This window comes from Rhineura floridana, chromosome 11 (assembly GCF_030035675.1).
Source record: "Rhineura floridana isolate rRhiFlo1 chromosome 11, rRhiFlo1.hap2, whole genome shotgun sequence".
NCBI classification, from domain to species: domain Eukaryota; kingdom Metazoa; phylum Chordata; class Lepidosauria; order Squamata; family Rhineuridae; genus Rhineura; species Rhineura floridana.
In genome coordinates, this window is record NC_084490.1 from 10399720 (window position 1) to 10414547 (window position 14828).

The window sequence follows — 14828 nt, forward strand, 5'->3', positions numbered from 1 at the left end:
CACTCATCCATGTCTGCAAAAAAGAAATAAATGGAAACCCCTTGTATTGTGCTTGGAACCAAGTTTAAAAATTAAAAAGCTCTCGGTGATAGCTGCTTGGTGACTATCCAAAAGATATATCTGTAGGCATCTGAAGTCATCCTATGTAACAGAAGTCATATTCGATCTAAGCACAATTCAGGTCTTGCTTGCCATATAAAGAAGAAACATTAATATCTAGCAATGAAGATGTTTTGTCTCCTTGGAGACCAACCAAATTTACCACTGCCTCTAGAATTTGTTGGTCCACTTAAATTGCATGAATGCACAGACACACACACATGTTAGGTGCTATATAAAAGAACACAGCTAATCAGAGGTAATATCAGGCTATCCTCTGATCGGCCAAATAATGTCAATCATATTTCAACATGAAGGGCATATTTACACTGTATATTCATTCCACTGTTATTCCACATCATCATCATCATCATCATCATCATCATCATCATCATCATCATCATCATCATCATCATTTATACCCCACCCTTTTTCCAAACTGGAACTCAAGGTGGCTTCCAGATAAAAATAAGTACATATCATTAAGAACATATAAACATATAAACATATAAAATCAGCATTAAAACAGGATTAAACTATTGAGATGTTAAAACTAATTAGATATACACTTAAAATACTGCAACCCAGTTTAAGAGCATACAAGTAAAACAATAACATACAGCACCCTCTTCAATCACTACCCTTAAAGCCTTCAGTTCCAAAGGCCTGCTGGAAGAAAAAAGTCTTTAGCTGTCAGCGGAAGGACTGCACAGAGGAAGCCATTCTTGCCTCCCTAGGGAGGGAGTTCAAGAGCCTAGGGGCAGCCACCAAAAAGGCCCTATCTCGTGTCACCACCAGTCACACTTGTGAAGGTGTTGGGATCGTGAGAAGGGTCGCTCCTGAAGATCTCAGGGCCCGAGCAGGTTCATATAGGGAGATACGGTCTGACAAATAGCCTGGACCTAAGCCATATAGGGCTTTATAGGTCATAACCAGCACTTTGAATTGTGTCCGGAAACAGACTGGCAGCCAGTGGAGCTGTTGCAGCAGGGGAGTTGTATGGTCCCTGTAACCAGCCCCAGTTAACATTCTGGCTGCAGCTCGTTGCACCAACTGGAGTTTCCAAACAGTCTTCAGAGGCAGCCCCATGTAGAACACGTTACAGTAGTCTAAGCGGGATGTAACTAAGGTATGTGTCACCGTGGCCAGATCAGACGACTCCAGGAACAGGCGCAGTTGGCGCACTAGTCTTAACTGTGCAAATGCACTCCTGGCCACCGCAGAAACCTGGGCCTCCAGGTTTAAGGCTGAGTCCAGGAGCACACCGAAACTGCGAAACTGCATCTTCGGGGGGGGGTGTAACCCCATCCAGCACAGGCTGAACCCCTGTTCCCTGATCCGCCTTTCGACTGACTAGGAGCACCTCTGTCTTGTCTGGATTAAGCTACAGCTAGTTCACCCTCATCCAGTCCACCACTGCTGTCAGACACTGGTTTAGAACCGAGACAGTTTCCTTGGAATTAGGTGGGAAGGAGAAGTAGAGTTGGGTGTCATCTGCATACTGATGGCACCGAACCCCAAACCTCCATACAACCTCTCCCAGCGGTTTCATGTAGATATTAAATAGCATGGGGGAAAAACTGAACCCTGAGGGACCCCACAGGCCAACGGCCAAGGAGTCGAACAGGAATCCCCCAGCACCACCTTCTGGGTTTGTCCCTCCAGGAAGGAATGGAGCCATCATAAAACGGTGCCCCCAAGTCCCATCCCGGTAAGGTGATCCAGAAGGATATCATGGTCGATGGTATCGAAAGCCGCTGAGAGGTCCAACAGAACCAACAGGGACACACTCTCCCTGTCTAGTTCTCTGCGTAGGTCATCTACCAAGGTGATCAAAGCCGTCTCCATCCCATAACCAGGTCTGAAACCAGACTTTAAACAGCCATGGTGTCCCCCAAAGAATCCTGGGAAGTGTAGTTTGTGAAGTGTGCTGAGAGTTGTTTGGAGACCCCTCTTCCCCTCATAGAGTTATAATTTTCAGAGTTCAGTGGGGAAAGGGACTGACTGTTAAATGACTCTGAGAATTGTAGCACTCTGAGGAGAAGAGGCATCTCCTAACAACTCTCAGCATCCTAAACAGACTACCCTTTCCAGGATTCTTTGGGGGAAGCCTTGGTTGCTTGAAGAGGAATAATAATGGAATAAATGCACAGTTTGAATGTGGCCTAAGAAAATGTGTTTCTAATGTGCAGCTACTGGATCATAACTTACATGGTTTATAAATAATATATATCCGCTGGGATCTATCATCAGGAGATTTGGGCTGCGGTGTCACCAATATGCAGATGACACACAGCTCTATCTCTCATTTAAGTCTTCACCAGAGTTGGCTGTGGAGACCATGTCCAAGTGCCTGGAATCCGTGAGTGGATGGATGGGAAGGAACAGGCTGAAGCTAAATCCTGACAAGACCGAGGTACTGCTTGTGGGAGACAGGGGTAGGCTGAGTCCTGTTGACCTGAGGTTTAATGGGGTACAATTGCCCCTGAAGGACCAGGTCCGCAGCCTGGGGGTTGTTCTTGATTCCAGGCTGTCCATGGAGGCTCAGATTTTGGCAGTGAGCCGGGCAGCCTGGTACCAACTACACCTCATACACAGGCTGCAACCCTACCTCCCTGTTCATCAGCTCCCACTGGTAGTACATGCCCTGGTCACCTCTCGATTAGACTACTGCAATGCGCTCTACATGGGGTTACCCTTGAAAACGGTCCGGAAACTTCAACTGGTACAGAATGCGGCGGCTCGTTTACTTACAAACAGCCATCGCCGTGATCATATTACACCAGTATTATTTAATCTACACTGGCTTCCAGTAGTTTTCTGGGCCCAATTCAAGGTGTTGGTGTTAACCTTTAAATCCCTATATGGTTTCGGCCTGGTTTATCTGAAGGAGCACCTCCAGTGTCACCAACTATGCTGCCCGATAAGATCCGCCACGCAGGGCCTTCTCTCAATCCCACCAACAAAAGTATCGAGGTTGGTGGGGACTAGAGAGAGGGCTTTTTCGGTGGCGGCCCCCACTCTCTGGAATTCCCTCCCATTCGATCTTCGACATGCCCCTTCCCTGGATACCTTCCGCCGAGCATTAAAAACTTGTCTGTTTGGTCAGGCCTTTGAGACTATCGGGATGGGCTAATTATATACTCAATCCCCGCTGCTATGTATTACAATTGCTGCTATTCTGTCACTGATGATTATTTGTATTTTATTGTATTTATTATATTTACTGTATTTTGTATTTTATTGAATTTAATATGTACGCCGCCTAGAGTGGCTTCGGCCAGATAGGCGGCCTAAAAATTAAAAAATTAAATTATTATTTTATTATTTATTAGTACCTTTCTTGTCAGAAATCTTCCCTTCTGGACATGGGAGGCAATCATAGCAGCAAAATGGCTTTCCTTCTTTCTTGGTCCGACTATAACCTAAATCGCAATTCTCATTACACATAGAAACAGGCCGTACCTATTCACAAGTTAATAAGAATAAGAATTTGCAAATCTGCATCTCACTGACCCATCTACAAATATGAAAATTATCACTTTATTGTGGAATGATGACATTTTCAGAAGGCACTTTTTATGCAACCACCTACAAGACTAGTTGTGGTCTCAACTATTTGAAACTGGCCAAATATATAAGATCTTAAGATTAACCACAGAGAGTGTGCTCTTGGCCCATTGATAAAGTCCTTGACAACCGTTAAAGTTCTTCCATACCGTTGCCATAGAGGAATCATATATTTCTGGTGTGATGAACCTTAGTCCACTGTTTTATAAATTTAAAACATATTCAGTGGTTGTGTGGCAGGTAATAATACTGTTCAGACATTCATAGAGCAGCCATTCCTGACAGCAAGTTCCACTTTACTTGGATGACACAGAAGACATGGCATAGAATAGGACATCATGAGGAGATTGGCATGAGTTTATTGAAGCCATTTTCCAAAATGGCTACTTCCTATCCTCCTGTAGCATCTGTCTCATGAACCGTGACACATACATCCAAAATTACAACATATAGTATATGTTTGGTTATTTCAGTATAATAATGCAATATATTTAATAATAAGATTAATAATGATGTCATTAATAGATAAAATGTATAGATAGGACTAGTTAAGTGGGTATATACACCCCAAAATATGATTCAGGCTAGTGTTCTTCAACCTTGGGTCCCCAGATATTGTTGGAATACAACTCCCATCACCCTAACCTTTGGTTAAGCTGACTGAGGATGATGAGAGTTGTAGCTTAACAACATTTGGCAGCCCAAGGTTGAAGAACATTTCTTTAGGCCGCCACAAGTGATACATCCACTGTGTTTTATGAGATGGCATTGCATTACATCTAGCCAATGTTTCATCTGGGCACAGGACACTGTCCAAGACATCCTTGCATCACTTAGAGCCAAAATATATAGAAGAGAATAACGTACTGGAGTATGAACCCAAAATTGGCTTTTGGCAATCACAAATGATATGCTCACACTTCCAGGATAGTGGCCTCTATCAGATGACATTCAGTAGCATCTGGTCCACTACATTAGTTCACTGCAGGACACTACTAAACATGACTGTTCCCCAATAATGGACCAAAATATGTAGGAAATGATAAGGAATGGGGGTGTGAATACCACAAGAAGATTTGTGACAAAGTATATCATACACCTGCACCACCACCAGTGTATGGTGAGTAGGATATCAAAATAATAATTATCACCTAATGGAACTTCAAAGGAGAAATTCTGCTATACTTGAGTTGATTAACATAGGAACATAAGAGTCTGCTGGATCAGGCCAATGAGCTTCCTTTTCTCACAGTGACCAATCTGATGCCTATGGAAGCGTGGAGAAAGGCCCTGAGCTCAACAGCATTCCCCCCACATACTGATTCTGAGCAACTGGTATTCAGAAGCATACTTTTTCTGACACTGGAGATAGACCTTAGACTCCATGGTTAGTAGCCATTGGTAGACTTTTCCTCAATGAATTTATGTAATTCTCTTTTAAAGGTGCCCAAATTGGAGGCCATCCCTGCCTCTTAGTGAATTCCATAATTTAACTAGGTGCTGTGTGAAGAAGTTCTTCTGTCCTGAATCTTTTAACATTTAGCTTCACTGGATATCCCCACGTTCTAGTGTTATGAGAGAGGGAGAGAGAAAAAATCCGTATCCACTTTTTTAACACTGTGCATAATTTTACTGAAAGGCAATATTAAAAAAAACTAAATAAAAACAACCTATTTCTGAAGACTGAGGAAATACCTGAATAAGCTAGACATAGGCATAGACCTTACCTGGTTGAACCTTCTGGGCCACACGATAGCATCATCCTGAAGAGAGAGGCTCTTGTCTAGGGGGACCTTCAGGTTTAGTCTCCCAACTTTTTTCCGAAGAAAGGACTCATTTGGGAATATGACCCAGTTGACAATGTCAAATCCAGATGCTAATTCCCCATTTTCATCAAATGACAGCTCTTCGGCACCATTGTTAAATGAGGCATTTCTGAGAAATAGGTGGAGCTAAACTCAAGGAAAGGAATATTTCAGGGTACACAATAGGTACATATCTACAACAGGATGTGTTTCAGCTGAGCTCCTTTAAATGATTTATGGAGTATAACTTTAAGAAGAGTAAAATATAGAAATTATATTTACATGTAATTATAAACAGAGCAATCCCAAATCACCTCAGTCGCTCCCGGAGCTCTTTGAAGCCCTGGAGTCACTGCCAAATCCACAGCCTGACCACTTTCAACCATGGAAAGTGTGGGTAGGAAGACTGTTTTCAATGGCAACCATTATTCTATATGAGACTGACTCAGGATCCAGGAGAACCTGGCTCACCACCACCCCAGGCTCCATTTTTGAAATATTCCACTGTTGTAGAAATGTGGAGAACTGAACTTAAATCTCAAAAAAATATTTGAAGGATGGGCAGAGAACCGTCACTAACTGGATGATGTCTGGCATCACCTAAATGCCTCTGTTCAATGAATGGCTCACACTAACTAAAGTTCCAAGTTCTGCCCAAACTATTTCTTCCTAGCTGCTAGTACCGAAGGCAGATCACCCCCTTTCAGCTAAAAATAGTGTATGCTGGCAACTACTAACAGGGAACTCAAGGCCGCCAGACTGTTGCAGTTGTTTGGGGAAGGAGCAAATTGATCTTGCCACCTCTGGAACATCAGCTTTCTTTCTGACTACTTAAAGTTACAGTCATGAGTTGGGTTTCTTTGTTTTCAAACAAGGAGTGGGAAGGACCAGCGCCTACTCTGTGACTGAATAGAGGGTGCTGTTATGCATTTACAAGCAGGAACAGTTTTATTTTTAATTCACAATTGCACACCTTGCTCTTAAGACAAAACAATGAATTTAATACACATCCTCTCTCCCTGAACCAGCCGGGTGCTTTGATGGCTTTTCATCAGGTAGAGGTTTATGGTTTATTATACTAAGCACTGCTCCAACACAGTGAATGTAACGCAGTCATACAATACACACAGGAAAAGAAATTATATACAGTATGTATTTATGTGTTTTATATGTCCCATTTTAAGAACCGCTACTCAATCATTAAGATTCCAGGGTGGTTAATGGCATATCTGTTAAAAAAAAAATACAGCACACAATTCTAAAAACAACAATTAAGTTTATTGTGAAAAACAGCAAGCTGCTCCTTATAGACCACAGAAGATATGACAGACTTAACACTTAGATATCAAAAACTCCAGCATAAATCGACTTATGCACCCATAGAAATAGTAAGCTCTTTTGCATTGATCTGATCCAGACATTACCTTCCATGACTGTAGGTTCAGAAGTTCCCATTTCTCTCCATTCACCGTTGTTCTTTCTTTGAAACTGGAGGAATGCAGAGCATGTAGAGCATGTGCCATTGCATAGACTGCATTGTAGATACTGTAGCTGTGGGCAGTCATGCTCATTTCAAATACCATCTCAGGAAGGGTCTCAAGCTTCTCTTCCCCAGTGCAAAATTCTTTGTATTTCATCTCTAAAGAAGGACTGGGGAAAGAACAGTTAAATGCCTCTTCCCAGAAGACTCTGATAAAGCCATCTTCTTTTTCCCAAGTAGGGTTTCTCATCTGGAGAAAGAATCCTGGAAGATTCTTTGAAGGGATTGCAAAGGATAGAGCACCATGGAGGAAAGTTATGTCCCAGCCTCTTTGAAAGGGAAATGATGTGAAGTCCATCTGGGCTGTCATAATCCAGACTTTGGCTTCGGTATGCATTGGTATGTCCTCGATATCTGCAAACTGGAGTAGCATTCTCATTGCCATAATGCTATGAACTTCACCATGTACAATCACAGCATTGGCAGTACTTCCCATAACAGTGATGATTGTTTGAAAACTTTCTTCCACCATTTTACTGAACTCATTGGAAAAGGTCAGCTTTGGGAATCTTTCAATAAAATCAAGGCAAATTCCTTTCCAGGAAAACATGGAAATAATGTGTTCAAAGTTCACATTAGGTGGAGTAATCAACCCAATCCACAACCACCTGAAATGCAGCAATAACTGAAGAATCCCATTATGTTGGTGAGCCACATCTGGGAACATCCAGTGGAAGAAAACACTGGAGATTACTGGGAAAGTGCCATAGATGAGCTTAAGACAATAATGTAAAGAGTGCAAGTTATACCAAATGCAGATATCAAACTCTAATCTAGCTTTCAATTTTTTTTCCAATTAGTGATCAAACATACTTTGAGAAATCCATCCTGTTCAAATTCAGATTGTGTTTTTAAATTGCTTTTTAAAAAAGTGTTTTTAAATTTGTATATTTGTTTTTAATGTTTTTAATTGTTGTAAACGACCCAGAGAGCTTCGGCTATGGGGCAGTATACAAATGCAACAAATAAATGAAATAAATAAGTAAATTCCAGGCTTCCTGGATGATGACCTGTACTGGATCAATTGATCCACTTCAGAATCTAAATTCCAGCACATTTTGTTAATAGATGGTCTAAAGGTTAAGCACTGCCCCTATTCCACACACCCTTCAAAAACAGGTTTAAAACTGCCCACCCTAAGTAGATATTATGTAGTGCTTCTTACCAGAATGGGATTATGGGACTTAAAGATGTTCTGCTACTTGCAGGGAGAGATGTATGAAAAAAAAGGTCCCACATTGGAAGCACCCCCCAAAAAAGAAACCTTGCACACTGACTATTCAGGAAGTGGATGGCTGGATACACAGTTTTGAAGATGATTTTTTTGGGAGGGAGGAGTTTTCCTATTTCTTTAAAGTATTTAGCATTAAAAGTCATCCTGGAAATGGATGAAATTGATTAGCCCCATCCCATCTAAGAACTCTGATGGTTGTTGTTATGTGACTTCAAGTCAATGTCGGCTTATGGTGTCCCTATGAATCTGCCGTAAACCGCCCAGAGAGCTTCGGCTATGGGGTGGTATATAAATGTAATAAATAAATAAATAAATAAATAAATCAGCAACCTCAATAGCATCTATTGCCCCACCCTCTGAAACTTACTTCCCTTTGACCTTTGGCATGCCCCCTCCCTGTTGACTTTTCGCCGAGCCTTGAAGACCTGGCTCTTCAGGCAGGCCTATGGGATCTCTGGGGTGGGTTAGGTTTTACACTATATTAACGTAAGGTGGTCTTTAGATGAGATGTTATGATATTAATAATGTGATGATTATGTATATGAGCAGATTGTATTTTATATTGTATTTTATATTGTACGTCGCCCAGAGTGTCCGTTTAGTCGGACAGATGGGCGTCTGCTAAATAAAATTTTATTATTTTATTATTATTATTATTATTATTATTATTATTATTATTATTATTATTATTATTGTTATTATTGTTATTATTATTATTATTATTATCTGTCAAGAACTACCCTGTTCAGATCTTATAAGTTCAGGTCTGTGGCTTCCTTTATTGAATCAATCCATCTCTTGTTTGGCCTTCCTTTTTTTCTACTTCCTTCTTGTTTTCCCCAGCATTACTGTCTTTTCTAGTGAATCCTGTCTTCTCATGATGTGTCCAAAGTATGATAACCTTAGTTTCATCATTTTAGCTTCTAGTGATAGTTCTGGTTTAATTTGTTCTAACACCCAATTATTTGTCTTTTTCGCAGTCCATGGTATGCACAAAGCTCTCCTCCAACACCACATTTCAAATGAGTTTATTTTTCTCTTATCCGCCTTTTTCACTGTCCAACTTTCACATCCATACATAGAGATTGGTAATACCATGGTCTGAATGATCCTTTTAGTGTTCAATGATACATCTTTGCATTTGAGAACCTTTCCTAGTTCTCTCATAGCTGCCCTCTCCAGTCCTAGACTTCTTCTGATTTTTTGACTATTGTCTCCATTTTGGTTAATGACTGTGCCAAGGTATTGATAATCTTTGACAAATTGAATGTCCTCATTGTCAACTTTAAAATTACATGAATTTTCTGTTGTCATTACTTTAGTCTTCTTGACGTTCAGCTGTAGACCTGCTTTTGTGCTTTCCTCTTTAACTTTCATCAGCATTCATTTCAAATCATTACTGGTTTCTGCTAGTAACATGATATTGTCTGTATACTTAAATTATTGATATTTCTCCCTCCAATTTTCACACCTCCTTCATCTTGGTCCAGTCTCAATTTCCGTATGGTATATTCTGCATATAGATTAAATAAGTAGGGTGATAACATACACCCCTGTCTCACACCCTTTCCGATGGGCAACCAATTGGCTTCTCCTCATTCTGTCCTTACAGTAGCTTCTTGTCCAGAATATAGGTTGTGCATCAGGACAATCAGATGCTATGGCACTTCCATTTCTTTTAAAGCATTACATAATTTTTCATGATCTACACAATCAAAGGCTTTACTGTAATCCATAAAACACAGAAGATTTTCTTCTGAAATTCCTTTGTCCATTCCATTATCCAACTTGTATTTGCAATATGATCTCTTGAACTCTTCCCTTTCTAAATCGAACTTGCACATCTGGCACTTCTCGCTCCATATATGGTAAGACCCTTTGTTGTAGAATCTTGAGCATTACTTTATTGCATGGGGTATTAAGGCAATAGTTCTATAATTACTGCATTCCCTGGGATTCCCTTCCTTTGGAATTGGGATGTATATTGAACGCTTCCAATCTGTGGGCCATTGTTTAGTTTTCCATATTTCTTGACAATTTTTTGTCAATATTTGGAGAGATTCAGCCTCACTAGTTTATAGCAACTCTATTGGTATGCCATCTGTTCCTGGTGATTTGTTTCTTCCAAGTATTATAAGTGCAGCTTTCACCTCACATTCTAAAATTTCTGGTTCTTCATCATACGGTTCCTCCATGAATGAATCTGTCATCGTGACATCTCTTTTATTGAGTTCTTCAGTGTATTTCTTCCATCTTCCTTTCATTTCATCTCGGTCAGTTAGTGTGTTCTCCTGTTGATTATTCAACATCCCTACTCTTGCTTTAAATTTTGCTTTAATTTCTCTAATCGTTTGAAATAGGGCTCTTGTTCTACCTTTTTCGTTTCCTCTTCTATTTCTTTACAAAAACTATTGTAATAGTTCTCTTTGTCCCTACATACTAGTCACTGTATTGTTGCATTTAGGGTTCTGACCGTGTTTCTATCTCCTTTTGCTTTTGCTTTCCTTCTCTCTTTAACCATTTAAGAGTTTCATCAGTCATCCATTGAGGTCTTTCTCTCTTTTTAACTAGAGGTATTGTCTTTTTGCATTCTTCCTTGATAATGACTCTGACTTCAGTCCTTCGGGCTCTCTATCAACTAAATTTAAAGCCTCAAATCTGTTCCTTATTTGTTCTTTATATTCTTCTGGGATGTTTTTTAAATTGTATTTTGGCATTATGATTGCTTTGTTGTTCTTCTTTAGCTTCACTCTGATTTTCGATACGACCAGTTTATCATCTGCACTGCAATCTGCTCCTGATCCTGTTTTCACAGAAAGTGTGGAACTTCTCCATCTTCTGCTACCAATTATATAATCAATTTAATTCCTGTATTGCCCCATTTGGTGATGTCCATTTATACAGTCATTTTTTTGGTTGCTCAAAAATGTGTTTGTAAGAAACAAATTATTGGCATCACAGAATTGAATGTCTTTCTCCTGCTTCATTTCTATCTCCAAAGCCCCATTTCCCCACAATTTCTAGTTTTTCTCTGCTCTTTACTTTTGCATTCCAGTCCTCCATGATTATCAGAACATATTTTTTTGGTATGTGATCAATTTCTTCTTGTACTTCTGCGTAAAATCTCTCCAATTCTTCTTCTTTTGTGTTTGCCTTTGGAGCATAGACTTGGATGATGACTATGTTAATAGGTTTCACATTAAATCTCATTGATATAACTCACTCAGACCTTGCATAATAGCTCGTAATTGCTTTTGCTACATCACCTCTCACTATTAAAGCAACCCTGTTTCTTCTTAATTTCTCATTTCCTGCATAAAATATTTTGTACTTGCCTGGTGGAAAGTGTCCCATTACTGTCCATTTTAATTCACTGATACCAAGTATTGTAATGTTGACACGTTCCATTTCTTGTTTGACAATTTCATGCTTCTCACATTCCATGTTCCTATTGTATACATCATACAACTCGGGACTTTCCTTTCACATCTGTGCACATCAGTCTCTGGGCTTCCATTCAGGTTTGAACCAGTCACATCATTAGTCACAGTACTTCTCATACTTGTGCATTGTTCTTTGCCAGTAGCTCATTGAGTGCCATCTAACCTTGGGTTTTCATCTTTCAGCACTATCTCATGTTGCAGTTTGGATACTCTGTTCATCGGATTTTCATGGTAAGTGGTATTCAGAGGTGGTTTACCATTGCCTTCCTCTGAGTTCGCATGCAACTTAGTCTGGTGTCTCAGCTTTGACTGTTCTACCTTGGGTGACCCTGCTATGAGTCTTGCCTCTTGGTCTAGACTCCTGATGGCATTTATCTCAGCTTGTTCAACACTCTCAAACCCCTTCACCATGTTAAGGTGTGCATCCTAGAAGAGGACTGTGATGGACCATACTTTAATAGGTCACTCCATCTCTATGTATATACAGGGCAAAATATTGAAGGATGTTCACAAGAACCACCATCACCATCATTACTACCATCACCAGCAGCAGAAGCATGTGCACGCATGCACGCGCACACACACACACACGGAGACAAACACACCACTAGGGCTGTCAGTGCAAAGGCCCATATCTCTGCCATTCCACCCACTAGAATTTGGCTGTTTTGTTCCAGTTATATTTCAAGGATGAGGTGAAATTTGTTTAAAGGGAAGAAATCTGGAGCTGCAATCATTTTGATTTTCACAGAAAGCCATGTTCTTAGGTGTTACTTGAATTTGGGGAAATGCAAAATGTCTGCAACCTTAATAATAAAAATGCCTGCCTTCTTTGCCACCTCTTGGAAGCCACCATTATTGTAACAAACAGTAGAACATGTGCAGAAAGACACACATTTTTACAGAGTGAGTCGATAATTCCTCCAGCAGCTCATTTTAGTTAAGAGGTGCAATTCAGTTTAAAAACCCTCCAAAGACCGGGTACTGATTGAAAAAGGTTTGTTAAATGTTATGAAGTGACAGTAAGCCATTCTTTATATCTGCACTCTAAACTCAGAATTACTATTGCTACCCCCATTTCTACATTTGGATTTCTTATTTTCCAAACCAAATTTCTTCCCCATTCCTACAGAGATATTCCTACTGCTTTGCTGTCTATGTGAGAATGTTTTAAGAAACATATGCCCTTTTAGAGATATGTACAGCAATAACGTGTACCCAAAATGTGCTTTATTGAACTCATTCTTGACTAGAAATTACAAGAACACCTATTCAGAACAGATATAAGTTGTTACAGAGCTCGATGCAGGGGTCCACAGCACAATTCCTTGCACATCATCTTAAGTCTGAACCTTGAAAGATTTGGAAAACCACTGAAAAATGCAAAAGTATTGTATGAACCATTGAACAAAGTAAAGAAGAGAAGGTTGCCAGGGCTGAACTACTTCATATTCTTCACAGGAATTACATTGAGAGTTGCTTTATACCAAGTCAGATAATTTGTGCATCTAGCTTAATATTGTCATCAGTGACTCACAGTGGCTGCCTGGGTTTCAGACAAGAGCCTTTCCCAGCCTTCACTGGAGGAGTTGAACATGGGACCTTCTGCACCCAAAGCATGTGCTCTACCACTAAGCTATGGCACTTCACCCAACGTAGAGAATAGAATGTGTTTGAATATCTAAATATGGGGGAGGGATTCCCCAATCCCTGAAGCTTCATTCACACATCTTACTTGTGGCATCTTGTAGATATCCAGTACTGTTGCCATATGGAAACAGAATTCAGCGTTAGGTCCCCCAATGACTGCTACTGGAGTGTTCTCAATATCACACTTGTAATTCAAGATGAGTCTGCCCCGTCTAGAGAGAAGTTCCATTGAGGCAAGATAGATCCAACTTGCACTGAAATGGCCATCATAGATGTGGAAGCCCAGAGTGAGATTGGGTAAGATTTGAGTGTTTTCATTGATTTGGCTGACAGCAAATACCAAGGCCAGGATGTGCTGGTAGAACTGAGTCATTAGCCTGCAATGAAACCTTCATACTGCATAACAGTGCATCTCTTCCCCACCTCCCTCACAGAAAACAACATCCACTAGAACAAAACAGAAATAATATGTATCGGTTGTATCCAATTAAGCTTTACTCAGAGTAGACCCATTGAAATAAATGGCCTAAGCTAGTCATACCTATTATTTTCAGTGGGTCTACTCTGAAAAGGACTAGCACTGAATACAAACCTGTTTTATCAGATAAACAATATATTTCTGGATTGCAAATTAAGAATAAATAAATAATTGCTCATTCCCAATAGACAATTGCTTCCTCCCTGTGAGGTTGAAGGGACAGTAGAACATGAGAGGATCTTTTCTGTTGTGGCCCCCAGGCTCCCTTCAAGGTACATTTGGAGCCATCACTCTATGCTTTGCATTAATAGGTCAGCAACATTCAGTGAAAAGTGGGTGTTATATATACTAGAGAGAGAGAGAGACAGACAGACAGAGACAGAGACAGAGGTGACCAGTCAATTCAAAACTTTCCCCTTGCTACAAATATATCTTAACCTAGTTGTTGGACATAAAGATGACATCTTATACTAGTAGAAGCTTCATGTTACAAAATGAATGAATGAATGAATGGTGGTAGAAGTAATACTAGGAAAGGTGATGGTAATAATGGTGATAACAATGAAGTGGGAATGTAATCATTGCAAATGTGTCATATAGTTCTTGCTTACATATGGTCATCAGAAGTTTCATGAGATGGTTGCTTTTTGAAGCTTGGGGTACTTGAAAGGATATAGACCTGAGACATAATGCCAGCAATGATGAGGTCTCCTGAGTGATAATATTTGTGAAGAATAGGAAGAGGATCCCTGATGGAACACCGAGTAATAGAAACATTGCACACAGTCTGAGGCAGCAAAACTAATACCAAAACCAGAAATAGTACCATATTGAGGAAACATTTCATTTTAGAGAACACACTGTCATTTCAGTGTCTCTCAGTAGAAAAGCTCCCATAGCAACAATCCACTGGAATGGCTGCTCACTCAGCTGATGCAAAGCCCAGACTGTGCAGCATAATGACTAGAGTGTCAATAACCAAGCTTTGAATGGCCCGAGGTATATTAAT

At 40.2% G+C, this 14828-nt stretch overlaps 1 protein-coding gene across 1 annotated transcript; it reads right to left on the reverse strand.

The window, feature by feature from the left end:
* Positions 1–3423: 3423 nt before the first annotated feature.
* Positions 3424–13714, reverse strand: LOC133367319 (vomeronasal type-2 receptor 26-like). The gene is made up of 4 exons (XM_061591419.1): positions 13427–13714; positions 6899–7729; positions 5397–5621; positions 3424–3564 (listed from the first exon to the last, which is right to left on the reverse strand). Exons 1-4 carry the CDS (start codon positions 13712–13714, stop codon positions 3424–3426), a joined length of 1485 nt encoding a protein of 494 aa, XP_061447403.1.
* Positions 13715–14828: the final 1114 nt, after the last annotated feature.

What these genes read in the sequence shown, in the direction of transcription:
- LOC133367319 (XM_061591419.1), bottom strand. Translation starts at nt 13,714, where the DNA reads ATGACTCAGTTCTACCAGCACATCCTGGCCTTGGTATTTGCTGTCAGC. An exon ending in TGAACCTACAGTCATGGAAG is followed by an intron (nt 5,622 to 6,898) that starts GTAATGTCTGGA and finishes CCTTGAGTTTAG; the next exon opens with CTCCACCTATTTCTCAGAAA. An exon ending in GGCCCAGAAGGTTCAACCAG is followed by an intron (nt 3,565 to 5,396) that starts GTAAGGTCTATG and finishes ACTTGTGAATAG; the next exon opens with GTACGGCCTGTTTCTATGTG.